The sequence below is a fragment of the Trichogramma pretiosum genome, unplaced genomic scaffold (genome assembly GCF_000599845.2).
Source record: "Trichogramma pretiosum strain Unisexual culture from Peru unplaced genomic scaffold, Tpre_2.0 scaffold41, whole genome shotgun sequence".
In the NCBI taxonomy this organism is placed as follows: Eukaryota; Metazoa; Arthropoda; class Insecta; order Hymenoptera; family Trichogrammatidae; genus Trichogramma; species Trichogramma pretiosum.
This window is the reverse complement of record NW_019640824.1, coordinates 22,811-46,944: the sequence shown is the minus strand read 5'-3', so window position 1 is coordinate 46,944 and position 24,134 is coordinate 22,811. Positions and strand designations below refer to the sequence as shown.

The window sequence follows — 24,134 nt, the reverse complement described above, 5'->3', positions numbered from 1 at the left end:
TTTATCAGAAGTGTATTGAAGGACTTTTTCAAGAAGTTTTTCGAGTAAGTTGAAAAATTTAAAACATTAAATTTTTTAAATTTAAATATTTTCCCAGTTGAAAATAATTGCATGGATATCCACGTGGATTATACAGGGATTCCGCGTGGATCGATCATCGTTTGAAAAAAATGCAATCGCCACGGATTTTGAACTGATCCGCGAGGATAATTGAATTTGAGCTGACTTGAAATTCTAATTCTGTATTCAATTTTAATAGGTTATTTTTGAAAGTATTCCAAAAGGCAAAAACAAAAAATTGATTATTAAAAAGTTGTAAGGCAGAATGCTCCATTGATAGGCACACAGCAATCGATGAAATCGCAAATCATTCTTTTGCACAAGTACTTGGAAGCCCCTAAGTTTTGTAAAAAAAAATGTGAACCCTTGCCGTCGACGTTAATTTAAGATGAGGCCGAAGCTTCGTTTTTTACCGACCGAACTCTGAAAATGTAAATTCAGTAGGTACCAGTCTTTCGTCTAATTGATCAAAATCTCTCAATAAGGCATGTTTGATCGATTCGGGATTGCCCCGTTGCAACTGAATGCTTGCGCCCATTCAAATTTTTATTCATAACAACTCTTGGCTAATCAACTTTGCATGAAAAGTTAGGAACCAAGTATACAAAAATGAACAGTAATTAGGAGTACATGAAATATGAAATAATCACAACATCGGTGTACAAAGATGTGATAATAGTTGCAAAAGTAATACACAATCATATCGGCAAAATTTTTATTGAAGTTTTAGAAAAAAACATATGTCTCAGTTCCAAAACTTATTTTCAATTGTCAATCATTATTTTTTCTTGAAATTGTGGTATGCGTAATCTTCGCGACCCTCATGGACTGTTTTTTGGTGTTGTTTCAAATTAATTTGTTTCCCGAATTTCTTTTCACAAATGTCGCATGCATAATCTTTACGTCCTTAGTGTACTGCTTTTTGGTGCCTGACTAAATTTGTTTTTAATCCAAATTTCTTCTCACACATTTCGCATGCGAAATCTTTACGACCTTCGTGCACTGTGTTTTGATGTCTGACTAAATGTATTTTTAGTCCAAATTTCTCCTTGCAATAGTCGCATTCGAAATCTTTGCGACCTTCGTGGACTGTCCTTTGGTGGAAAAGCAAATATGGTTTTCGTCCGAATTTCTTCTCACACTTGTCACATGTGTAATCTTTCCGGCCTTCGTGGAGTGTTTTCACGTGCAAGAGCAGAGTAAAATTATGTTTGAATTTTTTTTCGCACCTTCCGCATGTATAATCTTTGCGACCGTCATGAACTGTTTTTTGATGTTTCAATAAATTCGATTTCAGTTCAAATTTTTTTTCGCATTTACCACATACATAATCTTTCGAACCTTCGTGGACTGTTTTTTGGTGTATAAGCAAACGTGATTGTCGTCCAAATTTCTTCTCGCACTTGTCGCATGCGAAATCTTTACGACCTTCATGGACTGTTTTTTGATGAGAGACCAAATGCCATTTATATCCAAATTTCTTCTCACACTTGTCGCATCCGTAATCTTTGCAACCGTCGTGAACTGTTTTTTGATGTTTCCATAAATTCGATTTCAGTCCAAATTTCTTCTCGCACTTATCACATACAAAATCTTTCCGACATTCGTGGACTGTCCTTTGGTGTTTCAACAAAACTGACTTATGTCCAAATTTCTTCTCGCACTGGTTGCATGCGTGATCTTTGCGACCTTCATGGACTGTTTTTTGGTGTATAAACAAATGCGGTTTTTGTCCAAATTGTTTGTCACACTTGTGGCACGCATAATCTTTGCGACCTTCATGCACTGTCTTTTTGTGTATGAGCAAAGACGATTTCAATCCAAATTTACTATCGCACTGGTCGCATGCGTAATCTTTTTGACCTTCGTGCACTGTCGATTGGTGCTTCAACAATTCTAATTTAAATTCAAAATTTTTTTCGCGCTTGTCGCTTACACAATTTTTACGATTGTCGTGTACCGTCTTTATATGCAAGAGCAAACTGAGTTTAGTATCAAATCTCTTTGCGCACATTTCACATAAATAATTTTTGAAAACTTCGTGGAATATTTTTTTATGTTTGAGTAAAGTTGATTTATTTTCAAATTTTCTGTCGCACTTGTTACACATCAAATCTTTGTGATCTTTGTGTACTAATTTTTGGTGTGTAAACAAACTCGATTTCTTCACAAATTTCTTCGCACATTTGTCGCATGCAAAATCTTTGCGGCCTTTGTGTTCAGATATTTGGTGTCTACTCAAATGACTTCTGAACTCAAATGTCTTTTCGCACTTGTCGCATGCGTAATTTTTTCGTTCATTGTGAATCTTGTCTTGATATGTTATCATGCTCGATTCTAGCGTAAATGCCTCCTCACAAATATTATCTACGTTTTGTTTGTTGTCTGAAACAACAATGTCGTGTCCACTTAAATTATTTTCCAAGACAACTTCCTCGGATTTCTTCTCACTCTTATCCATTTTAGAGCCTAAAATAATCGTTGGATCCTTGTATGTAGAACGTTAGAAATCAAATGAGTGGTATTATGGTTTGTTTCATCTGGAAAGGCAACATTCAAACTAATTTGTTAACATGATCAGTATGTGTAGTGACTTTATCAAAATCGTTTATAAATATATTGTTTACAATGAAGGCATCAATTCATCTGTTTATACATTATTCTTACAACATTTGAAATAATTTTGAATTTCTACTGGGTGACTATTCCGTCGAAGAATTTTTGGGTCTTCTGGAACCAAGTACTAGAAAAAACTCCCGACAGACAACATCGAGTCTTCAAAGGTCCCTTTCAAAGGTCTGAAGGTAAAAGATCTGAAATTTGAGCTCATTTAAAAAATCCGACCCGCGTCCTAAGGTGCTTTCTTAATTTTTTAAATTTGAATGAGATTTGGAAAAGAGTCATTTTTTGACTCAATCACTTTAAACATTCAAAGTGCAATATCTCGAAAAACGTAACATGGAAAAATGAACTTTAAAATTTACTTTTCATTTTTTGCGAGGAAATTCAAATTATCGGAAAGTCTGATTGCACCTTTAGAAATCTGAGAAAATTTCCTATAGAAAGAATATTTTCATAGTAGATTTTCTTACAAGGGGGAGAAATGAAACTTCCGTCAATAACATTATTATAAAAAACATTTTATCATTTTGACTTGTGTGTAAAAAATTACACACAACATTCTTCCTCGTCCGTGGACATACAATCATCCGCGAATAATATTTCAGGACTCTGCATAATTTTTACCACGTAATTATTATAACGTCTCTACGTATTGATGAGTCTCCGACCAGTTGTTGGCTAAGTAATACGGACGATAAAATTATAAATATTATTACGTTGCTAGGCTGAGCTAGCCACAGCAACCACTGCATCTGTCGGACTCGCAGAAGTGGGTAAAAGTATTTCTTTTTCTAGGCTACGCGTACGGCGAAAGTAAATACTTTTGCCGGAGGGATGGAAAAAAAAACAATTCCTTCAGGTCATTCAATTATTTTATCTAGACCTGGCCATATACTTAGGTATAGGTTGATGGTAGCAAACTCATGCACACACCTCTCTACCGATAGGCCAACTATACATATAGACGCAGTCTCAGCGCGATCGCGACTGCACACGCGGTTTATGCTGCGCCAAGGATCTATAGTACATAAGTACATTACAGAGTGCCGGCGAGACTATACAATGTTTGAGCTCTATGTACCAGTCAGTACTCGCGACGAGATTCTTACTTATACTTCTTTTTTGTTATTGCTGCTGCTGCTTTTTCGTCGTCGTTTTTCGTTCGCCTGCGCGCGGGAAAGGATCATCGCCGTCGTCGTCGCTCGAGCTCTCATCAGCGCTAGAGAGCCAGTTACATATAATATTTTTCCCCTCCGCGAGTGCGGTTTTACGTTTACGTATTTATACATCGCGCGCGGTCTTGATTTTTTTCCTTCTACTTCTTCTTCTTCTCAACGCGTACGCCGGCTGATCCTTCGTTGCTCATTTTTTGCTTCCTCGTTGTTTTTTTTCGTCTCGTTTTATTTTTCTCTTGCGCTGCAGCCGCAGGATTCGCCGAGGCGTCCGATTACAACTCCAACTCTCTCGTTATTTTCTTCTTTTTCTTTATTTTTTTTTGGTCGACGTGCTATTTTCAGAATTAAATGCGGTTTTTCGAGCCCTCGCTCTTTATACCCTTAATGTACCGAGGCTCATTTTCCATCTTTGCCTCGAAGCTTTCGTATATCTTCATTATGTTCAACGTGGAAAATTTAAAGCCAGAAAAATTAGACTCACATTTGAATGATGAATGAAAGTAGTGATATTCTCGATTGATACGTGCAAAAAGGAAACCATTTTCTGAATTTATTTTAATTTTTTATTCTTAGAAATAATATTTTTTCATGTGCGGAATGACCCATGTATTTTAAAAGGCCGTAGCAAAGAACGAAGACAACGCATGCGACGCACGACGTAAACAACAGCACGAGTAGGTGTAGTACGAGTAGGTTCGCGAGCAGTGTCTTCCAAACAGTTTGTGATTTTACGCCATAGAAGAAGTTTTAGTTTACTCCTTTCTGTACCACGAATTTTTCCAGAAATAATGTTTCCAACTTATTTGATAGACAAAATAATCCAAAAATTATAAAATAATAATTGCCGTCCGATTGTGACAATTGAAATATTGGAATTAATTGCTATCAGCATAGATTGATCCACGACATTCTAAAATTGTGGTAAAGCAATTTGAAATTCAAACTTGAATCAAGTAAGTAGAGTGACTAGTGAAATTTGTCAATCAGCTCAACTTTCTTTTTTAAGTCCTTTATTGATCATAAATTAATCCTTTAAAATGAAAATAAACATAACCTCTCTTTTAGACCATAATTTGTTTCTCATTGATTAAACATAAAAAAGTTTATACTCAATTAAAATGCAAAATACTCTTGACCAAAACACATTATCCTATACTGCCCTGATCATATTAAAATTAAATTGTTGATTATTTAAAATGTTTACAGGATTGAGTTAAACGATTTAACTTCAAACGCTCATACCAATTACAACATCGTGCTTCGACGTAATCGTGCCGTAAGTTGTCTTGATCAGGTAAAAATATATCATCTTCTTAATTCTATATTACCATTTTACAGATTAATAATTACAGAAATCGAATGATACAAAGATGCGCAAAGATCAAAGGGTCCAATATCAACGTTAATGTGAAAAAAGGTCACGAGTGTATTAAATCATTCAGACTCAAACATTGCGGAAAGCCTTTTGATATCTCGCATGAAATGTTAAAACTGTATGAATGCAAAATATGTCACATAATATTCGTTTTTAAAACTAATCTTCTAAAGCATGTAAAAACAGTACACGAAAAGTTAAAACCGTATGAATGTGATATATGTCACAAAACATTCGCACGAAAAAATCTCCTTGAGAATCATGTCAACGTAGTGCATGAAAAAGTAAAGCCTTATGAATGTGGAATATGTCATAAATCATTTGGACAAAAAAATGATCTCAAGATACATATTGATGCAGTGCATAAAAAATTGAAGCCTCATGAATGTAAAACATGTCACAAAACATTTGGAGACAAAACTAATCTTCTAAAGCATGTAAAAACAGTACACGAAAAGTTAAAACCGTATGAATGTGATGTGTGTCATAAAACATTCGGACGAAAACAACACCTTGAGATACATGTCAATGTAGTGCATGAAAAACTGAAGCAACATGAATGTGGAATATGTCATAAAACATTTGGAAAGAAAACTAATCTCTTAAAGCACGTAAAGACAGAGCATGAAGAATAAGAGCCTCGCTACAAAATTTTCAAACAAAAATGTTATCTTTGGCATTAGGTTCAAAACCAAATCTTTTCAAACATATTAATATGGTGCTTAAAAAGACATACAGTCGTTATGTAAAATAGATAATGAAATTTTCTCAAGATAATTTTGTAAAGATAAACAGCTAATAGAGTAAGATCAATTTAACAAATGTTAATTATCATCGAAACAATAAGAAACACCTCATAATAAGACGTGAAAATAGTAATTATCAATCAAAGTCACATTAGAGCGTTTGAAAGGGAGTCACAAGCATAGCAGTGAGCTCGCACATCGGATCTTAAAAATTTAATTTTAAATCTGCTTATTGATATTATATGTTAACAATATAACTTCATCAAAAAAATTAGCTAATGTGTTTTTTTTTACATTTACTGGCGGATTTTTCGTCGAGTCTAATGGCGTACAACTTTTTCCGTTAATATTTCATACGCTGTATACCTCTTCCTCGAATAAAGTTATGCTATAAATATCTCAAGTCAACTTTTTTTAATGGATTATTTTTCAGCAAATCGATCAGGGCAAGAAAATCATTTTGCGATAACATTTTATGAACATATTGAATTAATTAACTGTATAGCCTATAACAAAGCCAAGCGAAAATGAAACATTTTAAGCACGCCTTCAGAAAATTCTCGTATAATAATGACCATGCAATTGAAAATATTCCTTCAAACTACAAAGCAAAATATCAACGAGAAACAATATTCATTACTCAACTTGCCTAATCCGACTCGGTGCAGTTCCCGTACATATGTGCTCGAAAATATTTGTAATCTCGTATGCGACTGTGATTCACTATAAACCATATCTAGTTTATAAAAAAGGCGGAGTAACAAAAATTTACGTATTTGGAAAAAAACGACAATAAAAAAATAAACTGAACGATAAAAATATTCATAACTTTTTAAATAGTTGATGCTTTTTGCTACACGCAAATCCTAAAAAAGTAGCCCAACCACGTCTCAATACGTGCTTTCGTTCGAATTTTAGACTGGTTCCATAACAACAAAAGTACATACACACACATACACACATAGACTGATGATATGAAAATCGGTTATTTTAAATGAGTCGGGATTAGTGGCGGATTAAAAAAAAGTGCCATCCCCTTTCTTGTCCAACTTTCGTTTACCGCTCACGCCATTTGAATACTATTATGAAAGCTTTTACTAATTGCTAAGAAATTTAGGAAATATTATTAAGTTTAAATTTAATGAAACGGTTTCCATATTGGTTTTTTGCGGCAGGATATATTGTTGTTACCGATCACCTCTTTTTTATCGTAACTATTCAGTCCTTCGTCTAATTTATCAAAATCTCTCAACAGTGCATGTTACATCGATTCGGGATTGCCCCATTGCTTGCCTCCATTCAGATTTTCATTCATAAAAAAAACTTTTGGCTAATCGACGTTGCATGAAAAGCTAGGTACCAAGTACCTAAAAACTGAGCAGTAATTAGGAATACATGAAATTTGAAATAATCTCAACGTCAGTGTACAAAGATGTGATAATAGTTGCAAAAGTAATACACAATCATATCGACAAAATTTTTATTGAAGTTTTAGAAAAAAAAATATGTCTTAGTTCCAATACTTATTTTCAATTGTCAATCATTATTTCTTCTTGAAATTGTGGTATGCGTAATCTTCGCGACCCTCATGGACTGTTCTTGTGTGCACGAACAAATGAGATTTTTTTCCAAATTTTTTCTCACATTTGTCACATACATAATCTTTACGACCTTCATGGGCTGCCTTTTGGTGTCTGATCAAAGTAAATTTATGTCCAAATTTCTTCTCACACTTGTCGCATCCGTAATCTTTGCGACCCTCGTGTACTGTTCTGGTGTGCAGGAACAAATGAACTTTTTTTCCAAATTTCTTCTCACATTTGTCACATACGTAATCTCTCCGACCCTCATGGACTATCTTCCGACCCGCGTCCTAAGGTGATTTCTTAATTTTTTAAATTTGAATTAGATTTGGAAAAGAGTCATTTGTTGACTAAATCACTTTGAACATTCAAAGTGCAATATCTCGAAAAACGTAACATGGAAAAATGAACTTTAAAATTTACTTTTCATTTTTTGCGAGGAAATTCAAATTATCGGAAAGTCTGATTGCACCTTTAGAAATCTGAGAAAAGTTCCTATTGAAAGCATATTTTCAATTATTTTTTCAGCTGAATTACTTGATATGAGCGAGTTTTGATAATAGCGAGCCGCGCAACACTGAAAACCGTGTAGCAGGGCCGTCGAGCGGCTGGGCAAATTGACTTTAGCCCTTCATATTTTCCTTAGCTTTCATCGGAATTCCTCTCTGAAAATTACTCGGCCTGATGTAAAGCAAATCTCATTTTTCGATTAGAACTACACTACTAGACTTTTTTCGAGATGTTACCGGCAAAATCCAAATTTAAACAAAAGCCAAAATTGCCTTGGCAGGTCCAAAGAGAAATACCCGAATTGCATTTTAAAAATTATTATAGGAACTTCCCAAATTTTTAAAGCATAATCTGAATTTTCTAGACAAAAAAAGTTCTTTGATATGAATAAAAATTGATACCTATAATGCTAAAAGATAATTATTTCTGATCATAAAGGATACTTAACGGATTATGAAATAAAGACATTAAACCTCATTCATTTTTGCTGTAGCAATGACAAACATTTCCGAGTCAGTCCAATTTTTCGATATTAAGGAGGTACCTCCGAGCAGAACTACCAACTGTGAAAAACTCAATATTTTTACTGCTCGGCTGGTGTCGTTAATCTCAAGAAGTTTATAATTAAACTTGTAAAATTTTGTTATTTTTCAATCATATTTTATAAAAAAAAATGTTTATATTGCATAAAACATTATTGATATAAAATTAAACAACCCATTATTTATTTAATTTTGAATTTCTATCAATGATCGGTCATTATAGTCTTCGTTATAAATAATATAAGATATTTGCGTTTCGCTGAGAAATTCAAAAATGTTAGGTTATGTCATCCGCTCCCGCCGGCGAAATTCTGGTCAAATGTCCCGAGATTAGTGTCAATAAATTATTATTAATTAATTGAGCATTAAAAAGGTATCCAATGTCTACGAAAATTTAACCGTACGTTCTTTGGTAGTTAATTATGATACACATAAAATTTTACTCGAATCTTTTCGGTAAATTTTGAAATATTCTCTTGTAACTGACTTTCTCATTCGACTCAATGTTAAATTGAAATACGAATATCTTCTAAACGAAGTACTGAACTTGCATACAATTTTGCAAGTTCATTTGTATCATTAAAAAGGATTAGTGTACGAAGTTTGAGTCGAATCTCTTCGGTAAATTTTGAGCGGAGGTACCTCCTTAAGACAAACGAATTATAAACTTAAAGGAATTATTGTTTTTAAGTATTTCAATTTGCAAGTATTACTGAACTGACAATGAAAACAAAAACATTCAAACTTTCATTAATTTTACATTTGATATTGCAAAACTTCGAGAGTCAGAACAGATATTTGATTCGTGACTGTAAAAAAACGAGCCCAACTTTCCGTTGGATCGAGAAGCCCATGTTGTGCTCCACCTGACGAGCAATGGCGCCAATGAACTGGCAGGAAGTTCAGTTTCAGATGATTGTCGTTAGCGACTCGAGCGCAGTTATCGCGAATTTTTTCCTCACAGTTCATGTACGGTGTTCAACTGCCCAGTGTCCGGCTAATAGTCATACATACTCGTCAATCGTCATCGTTTGTTGTTGCTTCTTTTGTTCGGAATATACTAATCTGTCTTGTTGTAATGCATTTTTTAGTAAAGGTACGTCTAATCGCTGTAATGACTAATTTTTTTTTTTGCCCGACTATAAAGTATGTCGCAATTGATTAACAAACATAAAACTTTGATTCACAGATGAAGGACTTTCTCAATCAAATTAATGGACAGGGGCCAATATGGACCGTGGTGAGTTGCTGTAATTTTATAAATAAAACGTCTGCGAGCCCGAAAGTCGGTAACGCTCAACTGTCCATGATAAATTATTTTATTTCATGTAAAATTTTGGTACTCTACACGGATGAACTAATTTTATAAGTGTTATGATCAATATATTTATTAATAATCTATAATGCGTTTCATCTTGAATATTTGTTTTGAAAATTTTAAGCAATGCGTATTGCTTTAATATTATGTATTAATTCTACAGATAAATTTTGAATATGAAATGGATCTGGAACCTACAGATACAGTGGAAAAAATTAAGGAGAATATTGAAGAGGACGATGGTACTCCAGTCGATAGACAAAGACTTATCTTTTGTGGAAGGCAGTTGTAAGTATTTTATTCATTGTATTAAAAAATTATTTATACAATACTATGTGATTGATGGATCTTTCTTACTTAGGGAGGATCATAAAGCGTTGAAAGATTACAATATTCAGGAGGGATCTGTAGTCTTTTTAATCCCTCGCCATGGAGGTCCTTGTCATGTGTGCTTCAGAAGAATGGCACATGAGCTTGCTAAAGACCTTGAAGCTTATCAAATGAAATACATGGCAGATAAGGCCAGAAGTCTTGCAGAAAGACTTGAAATATGGGCCAATTTCGATACATATCAAGATGAATTAAAATGCAAGCAAATGGCAAAGCTTAGAGCAAAGATCATGAGTCTGAAACACAAGTCAAAATAAAGAATTTTTTTATAATTATTAAAAATTTAATGAATATTTAAAAGAATGTATTATTTTTTACCCATAATAAAAACCTATCCATTTCTCTAATCTCTAGATAATATGGCAGTGGACAAACTAAATTTATATTAGCATATTGCATATTATTATATTATGTCACATTAAAAAGATGCTGCTGCAGTGAACAGACTTAACTCCTATCTATTTGAAGTAAAACACTAATTAAACACATGAAACAATATGCATTGCGCACAACATACAACGCACAGATTTATGGTAACGCATAGTAGGCGCGTGTCTAATGTCTATATGAACGAGTCACGCAAAGACAAGTACATGAATCCTACAGTCATCATACATTACACGTACGTGCTCAAACTTACGACGTATTTTTTTCATGACTTTGATATTACGTACATTAATAATTCAATTAAATGTTTGAGCGCGCGTGTCGAAAAATGTAGCGTGATTAGAGAATGCAATATTCCTTATAACGAGAAGCACATATTGCGAACCAGCTTCAAATCATTATAGCTGTGGCGCCAGTTGGCTGAAATGGCTGAAAGTTTAGCTTCCGATGACTGCTGACTGCTGAGTGCTGACAGCGCTGGGTTATCGTCAATTCACGCCTCAGCCTTCACATCACGGTATCCAGTGTCCACTGGCCACCGTTTATTTTTGCAACAGTATTATTTTTTTGCCTGGATCCTTTGTTGCATCTTTTGTTCGGATACTTTTTTGTCGCAATGCGTATATTCATACAGGTACTTGTAATCGTTCTTAATACTATTTCCCCATTTAGTTACAATTAATGACCAAATACAAAACTTTGTTTTCCAGACCATAGTTGGGACGACGGTGAGTTTTTACAATATTCTAATCCTAACCAACGAGCGCGAAATTCAGTAATGCCTATAACTGTCAATGATGAGTTATTTTAATTTTAATTTTAATTCACGCAGAAGTGACGTGAATTTTGTTACTGTGCATTACGCTACAAGTGATGCTCTGTGGCGCGTTTTTGAAAGTTTTTGATCAAACTGAGATAAAAATAAATAAGCGAATGAGCTGTAAATCCCATTGTTTTAAATTAAGTCCGAAATATTTATTTTGAACATCACAAGCAATGAGTTTTCCTACTATTATATATTAATTCCATTCTATATGTAATATTCTTTTACACAAAGTAGGATAAAAGAAATACTTAGAATTCATCAACATTATTATTATAATTATTATTATAATTATTCATCCGCTTTTTATTGCAACTGAATAGAACATAGATTTAGTAACGGATGGAATGTAAATAAATGATGTAATTTTTTGTTTAGTTTGAAATGGACGTTGAGCCCACAGACACAGTTGAAAAGATCATGGAAAATATTGAAGAGGAAGAAGGTATTCGAGGTGATAAGCAAAGAATTCTATTTGATGGAAGACTACTGTATGTGTTTTATTCATGTATTAAAAAAATGAACATCCAATACCATGTGATTGATGAAATTTTCCTTATTTAGAACGGAAGGGCTGACATTACAAGATGAAGATATTGAGGAAGGATCTATATTGGAGCTTCGTATTCGCCAAGGAGGTGGTCCTTGTAAGGTATGCATTCTAAGCGGAGCAAAAAATTTTGCAAAAGATCTTGCAAAAGATCTTGCAAAAGTTGACGCATACAATTGTGAAACAAGTCAAATAAAATATATGGCAGATAGGGCCCTTAAACTTGCAAAAGATCTGCAATTAATATATCAGGATCAAGAAAAGGAGGACAGAGTGAGAATCAAGCATCAAAGGAAGCAACAATTAAAGCATCAATCAAAATGAACAATTTTTGCCCAAATTGATGGAAAATATAATCAATCATATCATGACATTTTTTTTTAAATATATTTTTTATTAAATTATTCAATTAATAATTTTTTATTAAATAATTCATTTTTTATTTTTTTAATTGTTAAAATTGATGAATACCCGAAAAAATGTATTTTCTTTTTTTATAGGGATTAATCTGATCCCTAGTTCTTGCCCACCGCTGTTGCAGTGGAGTGTAAACAAACTAAAATAATATCTGTATGATATGCAAAGTTTATGTGGTTTAAAACAACAGTCTTCATTATATGGGCACACTTTTGTGCGTACCTGTAGAATAGACGCGCGACGAGCAAACGAACCATATTGATACACGCAATACATCGATGCGCGGATACACTACAACCAACTTTATATTTTTTTGACATTGTATCCCTACGCCGGCTAAGCGTTTAAAAAGATACGGAACATGTTGAGAAAATGAAAAACTCGCACAGGGCAGTTGGCAGTAATTATGTTTAGTTTCGAATGACTGCAGTCAGCGGTCAGCGCGCAGTTATCAATTAACGTTTTCCATTATATTAACTATACACTAGGGTGTACCCCTTTTTTAAATATTTCGAATAAAAAGAATAAAATAAAATATATCTCAGGAGCCGAGTGAAAAACTGTAAGATGGTATATTTTTGCAGGTCTGTGCACAACATGGGTGCTGAAATCAAAAATTTTCAGCTCGGAGTAGCACGAGGCAAATAAATACTAATTAAGCTTTGCGATTTTTTTTCTCCCATAAGAAGGGTTTAACGAAAAATTTTCTCTGAACAAAAAGTGCTTAATTTTGATCAAAGAATATGTGTGAATTTTTTCAGATTTTTTCGGACCATTTTTGGATTTTTGGAAATATTGACGAACGCCAAAAATCCAAAAATGGTCCGAAAAAATCTGAAAAAATTCACACATATTCTTTGATCAAAATTAAGCACTTTTTGTTCAGAGAAAATTTTTCGTTAAACCCTTCTTATGGGAGAAAAAAAATCGCAAAGCTTTTCATTTCCACATTAGTATTTATTTGCCTCGTGCTACTCCGAGCTGAAAATTTTTGATTTCAGCACCCATGTTGTGCACAGACCTGCAAAAATATACCATCTTACAGTTTTTCACTCGGCTCCTGAGATATATTTTATTTTATTCTTTTTATTCGAAATATTTAAAAAAGGGGTACACCCTACTATACACCACAACTCGAGGCACATCCTCGTCTTTGATTCTTTGTTGCATCTTTCGTTCAGATACTTTATTTTCACAATGCTCATATTCATGAAGGAATTTTCAATCGCTCTTATGACTATTGCCCGACTATAATGTTGTGATTCATTAACAATTACAAATTTTTTTTTTAAAGAACTAAACACGCAAGACGGTGAGTTTATACTAGTGCGAAAGCCATTAGTAACATACTCAATGCATAATTACTTTATTATTGCATTTTGCATTACGCTATGAGTGATGCTTCACGGCTTAACCGGTTTTGAAAGTGTTATGATTAAAATGAAATAAAAATTTACCAGTGAATGAAACCAAATTAGCCGTTATGTATACGACGTCAAAATATCTTTAATTCGCGCTGTTTACAAACACCCACGTAACATTTTCACCCGTATCCGCTAGGATGCACATACGAAGACCCATTGGAAACTTTCAATCGTAGTCGTAAATGCGGAAAAGAAAATATAAAGAAAATCAAAGTTTATATTCAAGCAGAATTATTCATAATTTTGATTAAAACGAGATTTGTAAGAAGTATAGAATTGACGCAAGCTCGAACACAGTATTAGATGCTGGCGAAAAAATAATCTGCGTTTATGATCTCTCTGTGCTGCTCAGGTACAAAATTTCGTGCTCGTACATCCGTAAGACGATGTCACAGGCGCAACAAGCTCGAGACTCGCCCATCTTTTTTTACTCGACGTACACACACAAGTGTAACGCGTATTGCCCCTGCGCATGGCGGCCCTTGCGACGCAAGCAGCTTTTTCATTATCGAGTCCGAAGGTCGTCGTTCGAACGTAACGACGAGCGGCACTATGCTGCACAATGTGCGCTTTTTACCTGCACTCGCGGGACAATTATTGCACCACGAGTACAAAAACATCGCCGAGAGATCGTTATTGCATCTACGTGCACCGATTTGATTTCTTCTTCTTCTTCTTCTTCTATACGAGCGAGCAGTTTTGCAATTGTTTCGATCGCACGTGTACGTATGCACGTAATACAGCTCGCGGAACTATTTAATACGGGAGATATATCCTGTGCTCGCTGTATAATGCAACATTTGGATCGTTCGGTGTTTCGCCTCTTGGAAATCGTGACGCGCCGCAGCCGCAATAGGCAAGCCAAAACAAATCGGCGAGTTACCTAATTTTATCATCATCTTCTTGTGTTGTGTGTATGTGTGTGGGAGAGAACGCTCGAGATGGAAATGTAATATTTATAATGACAAATGTTACGTATTTGTATGCCGCGGTTTTGACGAAGAGAGAGAATGAACGTCTTGATGGAAAACAAAAACGTTTATTTCGGCTAATCTATTTTTTCATTTTTTTTTTTTTTCATTATTATATTTTACATAACAACATTTTACGTTCGTTTCAGAGTATCATCTTTATGATACATTCCGATAACAAAAAATCAGCGACCATCGATGCAACCATCGACACCGTCTTGATGGCAATAATGTGACTCCACCTTCTCGCCGCTGCCATCGTCGTGCTGCTGCTGTTGCTGCTGCTGCTCGGGTTCGATCATGTGTTTGAGATTCTCCGTGTAAACGACGTCCCTGTCGAATCTCCGTCCGTAGATGCCGAAAGTCAGCAGATCCATGCTGACCCTGTTGCGCCGATTGACGAGCTCCATGCCGACGCCCGCCTCCGTCTGCTTGAACTCGTACTCGTACGGCTCCAGGGAACGCTCCGTGACGCCCCGGAAGGTCGTGGGCGCGTAAGAGCTGCGCTCGGGTGCGCCGCCCTGCTCGTCCGCCGCCGGGAACTTGAGGTCGATCTTCAGCTCGCGGAAGGACGACGGATAGAGCACGGTGTTGTCGAAGCTGTTCCACCTGGTGCTGCAGTCCTCGAGCTCGGGGCCCGCGCAGGCCACCACGGCGCAGATCTGCACGCCGGCCACCATGAAGTCGTGGAACGGGCGTACGCCGTCGAACGCCACCATGCGATATCTGCGCGCGAGTCGCGGATCGTTATCATATCGTCGATATTATCATTTATTTTCGTGTCTCTCTCTTTGTTTTTCAACCAAAACTCACGTGTAGGTCTTGTAATCCCGATCCCGAGCCATGGCCTCGGCCCGCTTGTCCCAGACCTGCCAGTGCACGTGGAAATCGCAGCAGGTCTCGTTGTGGCAGATCGTCGCCCGATTCTCCTCGTCGGGCTTCACGACCAGGGACTTGTACTTGCTCATGTCCTCGCGGAAGTGGAGCAGCGGCAACTTCTCGATCTGCTTGCCCTCGGAGTCGAGCTTGTATACGGTGTCGACCGGCAGCTCGCCAGGCATGTAGTCCTTGAGGGCCAACAAACCGGTCGCTGCGTGAACTCGACCGCAGGCCTGGGAGGCGCGCCTGGTCTTGGGCACTCTCGCGACCAGCAGGGAGTTTTTCGTCACGGGAACATTTATGGTTGGGTGGACGTCTTGAGTTCCGTAGAATACCCCGAAACCTGCAGGAATTTTTGATTGTAATTTCCGGTGTCGTGGTAAAAATGAAAAGAAAAATTCGTTTGCACGACGGTACTGACGATTGAAAGTTGCTTTGAAAAAATGATAGTGCGTCCAAAAATTTGATAGGTATCGACTGTACGTAGACTTTGAACAATTAATTATGACTAATAAACTTTTCTCTTAAACTCAATAGCTTTCGAGTTGATGTGAAACAATTTTGTGATGTGAACACGAGTATTTTTTTTTTGAAAAATATTAAATTAAATTTAGAACAAAAATGTTTTGAAATTAATCAAGAAATGTACTCAATTTTTTACAGAACTTTTCATAATAACTATATGGTCGTCAAAAGTTTCAAGTCTCCAAACGCTAAACCCAAAAGGGTAACTTTCGAACCTCCGAAGAGTAATGTGCGTAGAATACTCTATGAAAAAGAGTAATTCGCACAGATTACTTCTTTCACTAAAACGCAAGAACTTATAAAAGAGTAATTTGAACACATTATTTTTTTTCGAAAAATGCTGAGCCAAGAAAAGAGTAATTTATTCAGATTACTCTTTTTAGATAATACTACTTCACGCGAAAGAGTATTACAAATTAATTTTTTTCGAAAGTGTGACGAGTGCAAATTAATCATCATCTGGAAATGTAGACAATGAAAAAGTCATTTTATAGTGACAGATTATATGTAATGTGCTGATCTTTTAATTCATGCAGTTACAAGTTCATGTAGTTCAATACCTATCGAATTTTCGTATTTACTATCATTTTTCTTAAAAGCAGCTTTAAATTTTTAATGCCACCGGCGCACGAACTAATCTTTTTTTCTTCTTTTTGGACAGAACACTCACCGCCGCTCTGTGTCGGGCCGTCGCTGTATCCCGAGACGAGGAAGTTAACGTCGGCCGCGTACGCGTAGGAGCCGAACGCCTGCATGGCGTGATGGAACGGGTGCTCGTTGAACCAGTGCGTCGAGTAGACGACGTTCTCCACCTGGGGCTGATGCTTGAACCACGTGGCCGGCCGCTCGTTCAGCACGTCGAAGCAGATGAACGTGCCGAACGTGACGCCGAAGTCCGTGCCGAAGACCCAGATCATGGGCTCGGCGGTGACGTTGACCCCGGGCTCGTTGAACAGATTGTACTTGCGGTAGTGGCCGACGACGCGACCGCTCCGATCGAACACCACCTGACTGTTGTAGAGCAGGAAGCCGTCGCTGGGACAGTCCTCGTCGCTCGAGGCGCAGTCGACGCGCTCGAGGTGATTGACCACGACGTAGACGCGGTTGGCCTGGGCGGAGCACGATATCATTCTCAGGGATTTCGCGTAGTAGTCGGTCTCATTCGCGCAGATGATCGCGTCTACCTCGAAGGGGGTCACTCGCGAGGCCGTGTCGCGGAAGAAGGCGCGGAAGGCCGCGTCGTCCATGGGCCGCTCCTTCACCTGGCCCTTGTCCTTGGGGATGCTGGTCAACGAGTATTCCGGAAACACTACTATGTCCGCTCCCTGAACCATGTTAAATCGTATTTATCTTATTTGTGATTTTTTACCGATAGTGCATCAAAAATTTTAATCACTCTATATTTTTGTGCACTTGGAATTTCCAAAAAACCGGCTCTGTGGTGCCTTACATTTTATTGCCCTGAACAACAGGTGCAAATTTCAACACTTTTCATTGAGTGGTTTTCCGGAAAAATGTTGAGATTTTTGAAAAGCATTGAAATTAGTACCAGTTGTTCAAAACAATAAAACGGAGGGCACCATAGAGCCGTTTTTGAAAATTCAAAATACAAAAAAAGATAATACTGTAAATTGAATTTTTGTAAAAAATGAGGCTTCGGTATATCGCCTCAACGAGAGAAAATAACTCACGTAATTGGCGGCGTCTGCGATGATTTTCTGATAATTGCGAGCGTTGGCCTCGGCCATTGTAGGGCCGTCGCCATCGGTAACCGGATGATAGGACACTAGGGCGGCATCGTAAGTGCAGTCCGACTCGGCGAGCTGCAAATTGTTCAGCACAAATATTATATACTCGTTGCACGTTATGCATGCGAGCGCGTATACGTCAAAAAGTATAAAATCAATTTATCGATTTATAAGGTGCTAATTTAGAGAAAAATAAAGAGCGAGTATAACTGCGACTTACCCTTTCACATCGCGCCACGGCGAGTAGACCGATTAACAAGAAAAATGTTCGATACATTTTTGATGAAATTTTACCTGCAAAAATGTTGTTATTTTTAAAATAATAGTATTTTTAAATTGTAAAAGAGGTATTTATTTTAAAATTTAATAAAGCAGCTACAAATCGGATAAAAATGTTGATATATTGATTATTAACAATAAAAAGTTATTGAAAAATGTGTTAAATTAAATTAAAAAAAAAAGAATTTCAATCTATTACTCAAAAATAAAAAATGATCTAGCGTGTAATACAACAAACTTACCTAACCTCGTTCAATAACAAAGACGTACAGTACAGAGTTTCACCTCTGTATATCCCCGGTAAACAATAAGACGATTTTCAATTGATTTAAATTTATTTAAATCAATGACGATTCGACTCTAATTATTTCGAATAATTTGATAAGAATGTCGAATTACTGCACAAAGTTCAATTGTTTTCAAGCCTCATACCGCGACGCGGCTCATATTGTGTCGAGGTGTACTTAGTACATACTATAGTACTACACCATTAGAGACGTACACGCCGACTGTTTTGAAATCGTAACATCAATATCGATCGTTTCGAAACTGAAAGAAAAAAAAGGAAAAAAAGAAGCGATGATTTTTTCTTTTTTTTTCTCTCTCTCGAAATCAGCCACTTTAACGTATCACGCGATACGACATGCACAATTATATCTATATCAATCGTAATGTTTACCCGCCCGACGAATCGTAAGCGCGCGAGATCTATAAATCATACCGGAGAGATATCGATGATTTATCGGAGCCATTACAACAATCGAGAAAAAAAGGGTAATTGTTGATAATTTATCGTCGAGCGTGTGAATATTTTTGTTACGTTCGATCGAGTCGATGAATTGAAAAAAGAAAAAAAAGAAGTCCTCCACCGTGACAACGCTCCGTAGGAACGTTGCCGTGACCAGGATTCGAACCTGGGTTACTACGGCCACAACGTAGGGTCCTAACCACTAGACGATCACGGCTATTGGAGGAGATGGGAGAGGAGATTTAATTTCACTTGTTGAACGCGAAACGTAAATTTAAATCTAATCTTCGACTCTTTCGTGTTTTAATTAGTTATCTTTCTCACTGAGTAGGTATAATAAATATATTAGCCGATTATTGGAAAAAAATGTATGTCATATTATGACGCGAAAATCCAAATTGGATGTTTCATTGAAAAAGATGATTGACTTTTTATAAATTTCACGTAATAAACGTTTAATTGGAGTCGACAATTGTTATCACTCAATTTCCTAAAATTTTAACCGAATTTCTAGAATTCAATTGAATCATATCAATTGCAATTCCTGATATTTAGAATTAATTCAATATAATTTTTCTAATTACCAAAATGAAATATTAAAATTATGACCGACCATAGGAAATCATATTGAATTAATTCTAAATATCAAGAATTGTCATTGATATGATACATATTATTTATGAATGATAAATTAACAATATAAATTTAAGGAAATGTGTTTTTAAATTTTATTCTTCATTTTTAACCATAAAAGTTCTTGATACGATGCGTTTCTAAGATAAATAAATTCTCAAATTTTCTACATTTTCTAATTTATTTTTAGAACTTTCAAAGTTCCCCTTTCTGAGGCCTGAAGTTGAATGTACGTAAATTTTTGGGTATTGATAGTATTGAAAAAAATTATTCGGTGCAATTTTAACTTTTGCTTGCATCACTCTGAAATGTATACCTAACATTCCGTTCGCTGGTATGAAAATGCAATTCTCCGAAAAATTATTTTTAACTGCACAAGTCCGATATCTTATATCTATTTTTCAATAACCACTCAATTAAAATCATTAGTTTTCTCATCGATGTTACAACGTTAATCCCCTCTGTAATTCAAATTTGTTTCTACCCTATGATTTTTTTCACGATACTATAACAGCGCAATTATTAATTATACTCGAAAAACATCAACTAAATGGCTTTCCATTCGAGAATGTCAAACCGACGTTCATTGATGCAGCAGACACACACACATCTTCGAATCAATTTAATATTAATAGGCTAACTTTTGATATACGCTGCACACGCATGTCAGCATTTACATGTGATAGGACACAGCATAGGAGTCGCGGCGCGTGGTAGACTCTCACAAGTCATAAGTGGGATAAAAAGAGAAGTGAGAGAAAATCTCACTGAAAGAAGAAAAAAAAAGAATTGATATCTGTCTGCTCCCCTACTGTAAATATCTAATTAACAAGATTTCGTCAAACTCGAGGCACGCCGAAACTCATGACACGACAAAATGTTGGTTAAATCATCGCAAATACCGCTTGTCACGGCACTAAAAAATAGGTACCAGCTATATTATATTCATGTAATACCCATTGGACTAGTGCATTGTCTGACATAACCTCGTCAGATGTCTTAATTTATAACATTTTCAAGATACTTTCTGAATGAATATCATTGTGCACTCAAGCCCATATGTTAATTTTTAGTAATTTATAGGTCAATCTTGAACTTGAATTTGATAATTGTTAATTTTATTTTTTACTCTATACTGTTGCATATCATAATGTAAGTGCAGTAGCAAATATTTATTGACGTACTAATCTTTTATAGTGGCGTACATGCAAAATGTCAATACTTCCTACAAAAATGTGGATTGGCAACATCAGTGAAGTTGCCAGAATCTATAAGGTCATCAGTAACCCCATATCCACCCTTATCGGAACCTATACCAGGCCTACCCACACCCATTTATTCATCAGCCAAAGAAAAAGATCAAGAAACAGAAATTACAGTGCTACCAAATGGGTTGAGAGTGGCTTCAGAGAACAGATTTGGACAGTTTTGCACAATAGGAGGTACGTAATTTGATTAACTATTTTAATAGCACCATACAGAGCATGAACTGTCATTTTTTGTTTCAGTTCTCATTGACTCTGGCTCCCGATATGAAGTGGCTTATCCAAGTGGAATATCACATTTTCTGGAAAAGCTAGCTTTTGGTGTAAGTTTTGCTAAGTAATTATCCTTTGTAATATAAATAATGGCATTAATAATTATTAAAAAAATTTTTAGTCTACAAAAAAATATGAAGACAGAGACGATATTATGCTTGCATTAGAGAAACATGGCGGTATCTGTGATTGTCAATCTTCCAGAGATACATTTATTTATGCTGCATCTGCAGAAATCAAAGGTTTAGATCAAGTTACAGAAATTTTGGGTGATATTGTTCTTAGACCAAGAATAACAGAAGATGAGGTAATAAGCTTAGTACTTTGTACTTTTACTTTTATAAAATATCTTAAAATATTAATTGTAATGTATAATGTTTAAAGGTAAATATTACTAGTCAAATTATTCAATTTGAACTTGAAACACTTTTAACGAGGCCAGAACAAGAAACACTGCTCATGGATATGATTCATGCTGTAAGTCACTTAACATGTGTTTTCTTTATCTAAATTTTTGTATAAAATAATTTTATACATAATTTTAATATGTGTATTCATGTAATTTATATATTATATAATTATAGGCAGCTTACAGAGATAACACTTTGGGATTGCCAAAAATTTGCCCAGAAGGAAATGTTAACAAAATAGACAGAAATATCTTGTTCACATATTTAAAAAATCATTATACACCAAAGCGAATGGTTGTTGCTGGAGTTGGTGTAGAGCATGCAAGATTAGTGGATGCTGTACAAAAATACTTTGTAGATCAGAAAGCAATTTGGGATGAAGATCCCAGTCTAATTTTACCCGATAGAACCAAACACTTTGTGGATGAATCTATTGCACAATACACAGGCGGTTACATTTTAGAAGAATGTAATGTCCCTGTCTATGCTGGTCCTAGTGGATTACCTGAATTGTCTCATGTTGTCATTGGTTTGGAAGGTTGTTCGCATCAAGACCCTGATTTTGTTCCTATGTGTGTCCTCAATATGATGATGGGCGGTGGTGGCAGTTTTAGTGCTGGTGGACCTGGAAAAGGCATGTACACACGTTTGTACACCAATGTTCTCAACAGGTACATACTTTTTTCATTAGTACAGAATAGAACTGTTAAAATTTTTTAAATTTTGTATTTATGCTTTTTTTCTGTGACAGATACCATTGGTTGTACAGTGCAACAGCGTACAATCATGCTTATGCCGATACAGGTCTGTTTTGCATTCACGCCTCATCAACCCCATCACATGTGAAAGAAATGGCCGAAGTACTTGTGCACGAAATGGTTGCAATGGCTGGTACACTTGCCACAGACGAACTCGCTGTAATTATTTTTTTTTACCTCAAAAATGAATAAACTCACTTTGATTAACAATCTGACATGTATATTGCTATTTACAGAGAGCTAAGAAACAGTTGCAATCTATGTTGTTGATGAATTTGGAGCAAAGACCAGTAGTATTTGAAGATATGGGCCGACAAGTTCTCGCCACTGGTGTCAGAAAACGACCAGAATATTTTATTCAAGCAATTGGTGATTATTTCTTGACTAATGAAGCATAAACGATATTTTACAATTCTCATGATAATTTTGCTTTATTCTTCTTACAGAAAATACAACTAGCGATGACATCATGCGAGTAGCTCATCGTCTTCTCAAATCGCCACCGAGTGTCGCGGCCCGCGGCGAGGTTCGCAATGTGCCGTCGATCACGGACATTCAAGCCGGTCTGTTGGACTCGCGAGGACGCGTTCCCGGCTCTCGTGGTCGCTTGTCGCTTTTTCGTTGAGAACTTGAGGGACTACGTTACATCAAGTATTTCATCGCGAACGCTTCGATGATCCATTAATTTTGACCGTAGCACACATTTATTGAAAACGTTAATGACTCCTTTTATTTTATACCAATTTGCTCGTGTCGTGATGTTCGGACGTCGGTGATAGTGTGACATATAAAATTGAATAGTTGAAGATCCATCGGGTGATTGAAGTGAATCGACTGCTGTGTTCAATTAGTTTTTTAGATAAAGAGAAGAAAAAAAAAATTGTAAAAAAAATTAATCCAGAAGAAAATTGTTGTGTTTCTTTTTATCATAGTTCTAGGCAAGGTGAAATTGTTGTTGGTGATTTCGAGCGGAGTTGATCGAGCATGTCTGACAAAGCGTTCTGTAAAATAAATTTTTCCATTGTTCCATTGAATAAAGTATTTCTTTGTTGTTTTGACAAAATTATTTTTATTATCATTAGTATTAATTACCTGAAACCTCGAAAATTCGTCGTTTATTTTCAGGGTCGTCGAATCGTTTCGACTAGAAACGAGACCTTCATTTTTCAAGAAATTTTCCCGTTCGGTCTCGTCCATGAGATAGTAATCGATCGACGGTAGTTGAGTAGCACTTATCAATTCCGCAAATCCTGAAATTAGACTAAAGTTAATTCTCTCGTTAATTGGTAGTTTCAAGCATAATCAAAGAGAACGAACTGTTCAATTTTTCAATCCAGAACTCGAAGGCGGCATCGCGTATAGAATTAAGTTTCTTCAGAGCGTCATTAATTCGCGTTTCGCACAATTGATTTTTGCAACCGATCGACGGATGTTCCTCTTTATTTTTCAGCGATGTGTAGTAATGCTGTGAATTTTTAAATGTATCGTTAATATGACGCCAATTTCTATATCCGCAATTGATCTTACCGTTCCATTCGTTTGAATGATTTTCAGGACACGATCGATATTTTTGGCAATCAACAGAGCATAGCTATCTTCGTCAATTACAGTCACATCCTCAGCTTTATCATTTTGATTATTTTCCTCTTTAGATATAGCAACTTCTAATCTACCATCCTCGTGTTTGATATGTTTATTTGTAACATCTTCGTTCTCGGATTTA

General features: G+C 36.0%; 4 protein-coding genes, 1 long non-coding RNA gene and 1 other non-coding gene across 7 annotated transcripts; 4 read left to right on the top strand and 2 right to left on the bottom strand.

Moving 5' to 3' along the window:
* Positions 1 to 4,579: 4,579 nt before the first annotated feature.
* On the top strand, positions 4,580 to 6,163 carry LOC106656672. The gene is made up of 3 exons (XR_001339489.2): positions 4,580 to 4,810; positions 5,064 to 5,133; positions 5,196 to 6,163. It is a non-coding gene; the product is annotated as an uncharacterized LOC106656672 (long non-coding RNA).
* A 3,464-nt stretch (positions 6,164 to 9,627) lies between these two features.
* LOC106656673 (ubiquitin-like protein-NEDD8-like protein RUB3) lies at positions 9,628 to 10,578 on the top strand. Its single transcript, XM_023463233.1, has 4 exons — positions 9,628 to 9,709; positions 9,803 to 9,853; positions 10,095 to 10,219; positions 10,293 to 10,578. Exons 1-4 carry the CDS (start codon positions 9,692 to 9,694, stop codon positions 10,576 to 10,578), a joined length of 480 nt encoding a protein of 159 aa, XP_023319001.1. The 5' UTR covers positions 9,628 to 9,691.
* Positions 10,579 to 11,219: 641 nt separating this feature from the next.
* LOC106656593 (ubiquitin-like) lies at positions 11,220 to 12,405 on the top strand. Its single transcript, XM_014377657.2, has 4 exons — positions 11,220 to 11,342; positions 11,419 to 11,436; positions 11,910 to 12,022; positions 12,096 to 12,405. The coding sequence occupies exons 1-4, from the start codon at positions 11,325 to 11,327 to the stop codon at positions 12,403 to 12,405; spliced, it is 459 nt and encodes a 152-aa protein (XP_014233143.1). The 5' UTR covers positions 11,220 to 11,324.
* Positions 12,406 to 14,955: 2,550 nt separating this feature from the next.
* Positions 14,956 to 18,915, bottom strand: LOC106656657 (vanin-like protein 3). Of its 2 annotated transcripts, none has more exons than XM_014377729.2 (6): positions 18,567 to 18,915; positions 18,266 to 18,339; positions 17,989 to 18,120; positions 16,968 to 17,622; positions 15,707 to 16,115; positions 14,956 to 15,619 (listed from the first exon to the last, which is right to left on the bottom strand). In XM_014377729.2, the coding sequence occupies exons 2-6, from the start codon at positions 18,320 to 18,322 to the stop codon at positions 15,079 to 15,081; spliced, it is 1,794 nt and encodes a 597-aa protein (XP_014233215.1). In that variant the 5' UTR covers positions 18,323 to 18,339; positions 18,567 to 18,915; the 3' UTR covers positions 14,956 to 15,078. The 2 variants fall into 2 exon arrangements, with proteins under 2 accessions (XP_014233215.1, XP_014233216.1); XM_014377730.2 differs by having other exon boundaries at positions 18,572 to 18,915.
* Positions 18,916 to 19,217: 302 nt separating this feature from the next.
* Trnah-gug lies at positions 19,218 to 19,289 on the bottom strand. The gene has a single exon. It is a non-coding gene; the product is annotated as a tRNA-His (tRNA).
* A 1,293-nt stretch (positions 19,290 to 20,582) lies between these two features.
* LOC106656650 (mitochondrial-processing peptidase subunit alpha) lies at positions 20,583 to 23,474 on the top strand. The gene is made up of 9 exons (XM_014377721.2): positions 20,583 to 20,632; positions 20,903 to 21,147; positions 21,214 to 21,293; positions 21,365 to 21,550; positions 21,628 to 21,720; positions 21,828 to 22,324; positions 22,405 to 22,570; positions 22,648 to 22,780; positions 22,858 to 23,474. The coding sequence occupies exons 1-9, from the start codon at positions 20,583 to 20,585 to the stop codon at positions 23,034 to 23,036; spliced, it is 1,629 nt and encodes a 542-aa protein (XP_014233207.1). The 3' UTR covers positions 23,037 to 23,474.
* Positions 23,475 to 24,134: the final 660 nt, after the last annotated feature.

What these genes read in the sequence shown, in the direction of transcription:
- LOC106656673 (XM_023463233.1), top strand. An exon ending in AGGGGCCAATATGGACCGTG is followed by an intron (nt 9,854 to 10,094) that starts GTGAGTTGCTGT and finishes TTAATTCTACAG; the next exon opens with ATAAATTTTGAATATGAAAT. An exon ending in ATCTTTTGTGGAAGGCAGTT is followed by an intron (nt 10,220 to 10,292) that starts GTAAGTATTTTA and finishes TTTCTTACTTAG; the next exon opens with GGAGGATCATAAAGCGTTGA.
- LOC106656593 (XM_014377657.2), top strand. An exon ending in CTATTTGATGGAAGACTACT is followed by an intron (nt 12,023 to 12,095) that starts GTATGTGTTTTA and finishes TTCCTTATTTAG; the next exon opens with AACGGAAGGGCTGACATTAC.
- LOC106656657 (XM_014377729.2), bottom strand. Translation starts at nt 18,322, where the DNA reads ATGTATCGAACATTTTTCTTGTTAATCGGTCTACTCGCCGTGGCGCGA. An exon ending in CCGTGGCGCGATGTGAAAGG is followed by an intron (nt 18,121 to 18,265) that starts GTAAGTCGCAGT and finishes AACAATTTGCAG; the next exon opens with CTCGCCGAGTCGGACTGCAC. An exon ending in CGGCCCGACACAGAGCGGCG is followed by an intron (nt 16,116 to 16,967) that starts GTGAGTGTTCTG and finishes AAATTCCTGCAG; the next exon opens with GTTTCGGGGTATTCTACGGA.
- LOC106656650 (XM_014377721.2), top strand. Translation starts at nt 20,583, where the DNA reads ATGTTGGTTAAATCATCGCAAATACCGCTTGTCACGGCACTAAAAAAT. An exon ending in ACAGTTTTGCACAATAGGAG is followed by an intron (nt 21,148 to 21,213) that starts GTACGTAATTTG and finishes TTTTTGTTTCAG; the next exon opens with TTCTCATTGACTCTGGCTCC. An exon ending in ATATTTTATTCAAGCAATTG is followed by an intron (nt 22,781 to 22,857) that starts GTGATTATTTCT and finishes TTCTTCTTACAG; the next exon opens with AAAATACAACTAGCGATGAC.